This window comes from Stegostoma tigrinum, unplaced genomic scaffold (genome assembly GCF_030684315.1).
Source record: "Stegostoma tigrinum isolate sSteTig4 unplaced genomic scaffold, sSteTig4.hap1 scaffold_393, whole genome shotgun sequence".
Lineage (NCBI taxonomy): Eukaryota > Metazoa > Chordata > Chondrichthyes > Orectolobiformes > Stegostomatidae > Stegostoma > Stegostoma tigrinum.
Genome location: NW_026728321.1, coordinates 59,189 through 60,157, shown reverse-complemented (window position 1 = coordinate 60,157; position 969 = coordinate 59,189). Strand labels below are relative to the sequence as shown.

Genomic DNA, 969 nt, shown 5'->3' with positions numbered 1-969 from the left:
GTGTGTAGGTGGGATGGGGTGGGGGGGGTTGTCCATCATGGGCCTCCTGCAGTGCCACAATGATGCCACCCGAAGGTTGCAGGAACAGCAACTCATATTCCGCCTGGGAACCCTGCAGCCATATGGTATCAATGTGGACTTCACCAGCTTCAAAATCTCCCCTTCCCCCACCGCATCCCTAAACCAGCCACCCCCATCCCCCCCTTGACCTGTCCATCCTTCCCCCCCGCCCCCCGTCCTCACTGACCCAACACCAACCCCTACCGACCAGCCCCCTCCCCACCTCCTCAACCTGTCCGTCCTTCCCTCAACTGGCCAGCCCCAACCCCACCCACACTCACCTCTACCGCTTCATCCCCCTCCTCGACCCATCCGTCCGGTTCTCTGTCTGCCCTGCATCATTGCGCTCCCCCCCCCCCCCCGCCCCCACCGCTCCCCTGTTTATTTCAGAGCCCCCAAAATTTCAGTCCCGACCCGAAACGCCAGCTTCCCTGCTGCCACCAACCCCCTGCCCTCCTCTGGCTCTGCCGCATTCATCCAGCACCGCGCCAGTGTTATCTGAATCCCCCGCTTTGACGTTGCTCCCTCCTCGTAGATGTCCCCTCGTCTGTGGGGCACACGCAAACTCTGCAGAGACACGTCACGCGAGGGTGGAGCCGAACCCGGAGCTGGGAAGCTGCAGTTCTCAGTGAATAAACACGAGACAGACACAGAGACGGAGGAGCGGAGATGATTTCGTGTGCAGGACGTTTTATTCAAACAGCAGGGAATTCCACCGGCATTATCCGCTCCAAGGGTGACGGGAATCTCCGCCGTTCCAGCGCCCCCAAAACCCCGCTGTCCTCCGGTCCCGAGGCCAACTCAGCCTGCAAGGGGTGGGGGAGGGGGTGGGGGTGGGGGGGTGGGGGTGGGGGGTGGGGGGTGGGGGGTGGGGGTGGGGGTGGGGTGGGGGTGGGGGAGGGGGTGGGG

At 63.7% G+C, this 969-nt stretch overlaps 1 protein-coding gene across 1 annotated transcript in view; it reads left to right on the top strand.

The window, feature by feature from the left end:
• Positions 1 to 903: 903 nt before the first annotated feature.
• The window catches only part of LOC132208445 (probable splicing factor, arginine/serine-rich 6), a gene marked incomplete at both ends in the record, with an annotated part of 2,564 nt that continues 2,498 nt past the window's right edge, over positions 904 to 969 (top strand). Inside the window, 2 exon segments of the mRNA XM_059644005.1 lie at positions 904 to 942; positions 945 to 962. Of these exon segments, the coding sequence (XP_059499988.1) occupies positions 904 to 942; positions 945 to 962 (57 nt within the window).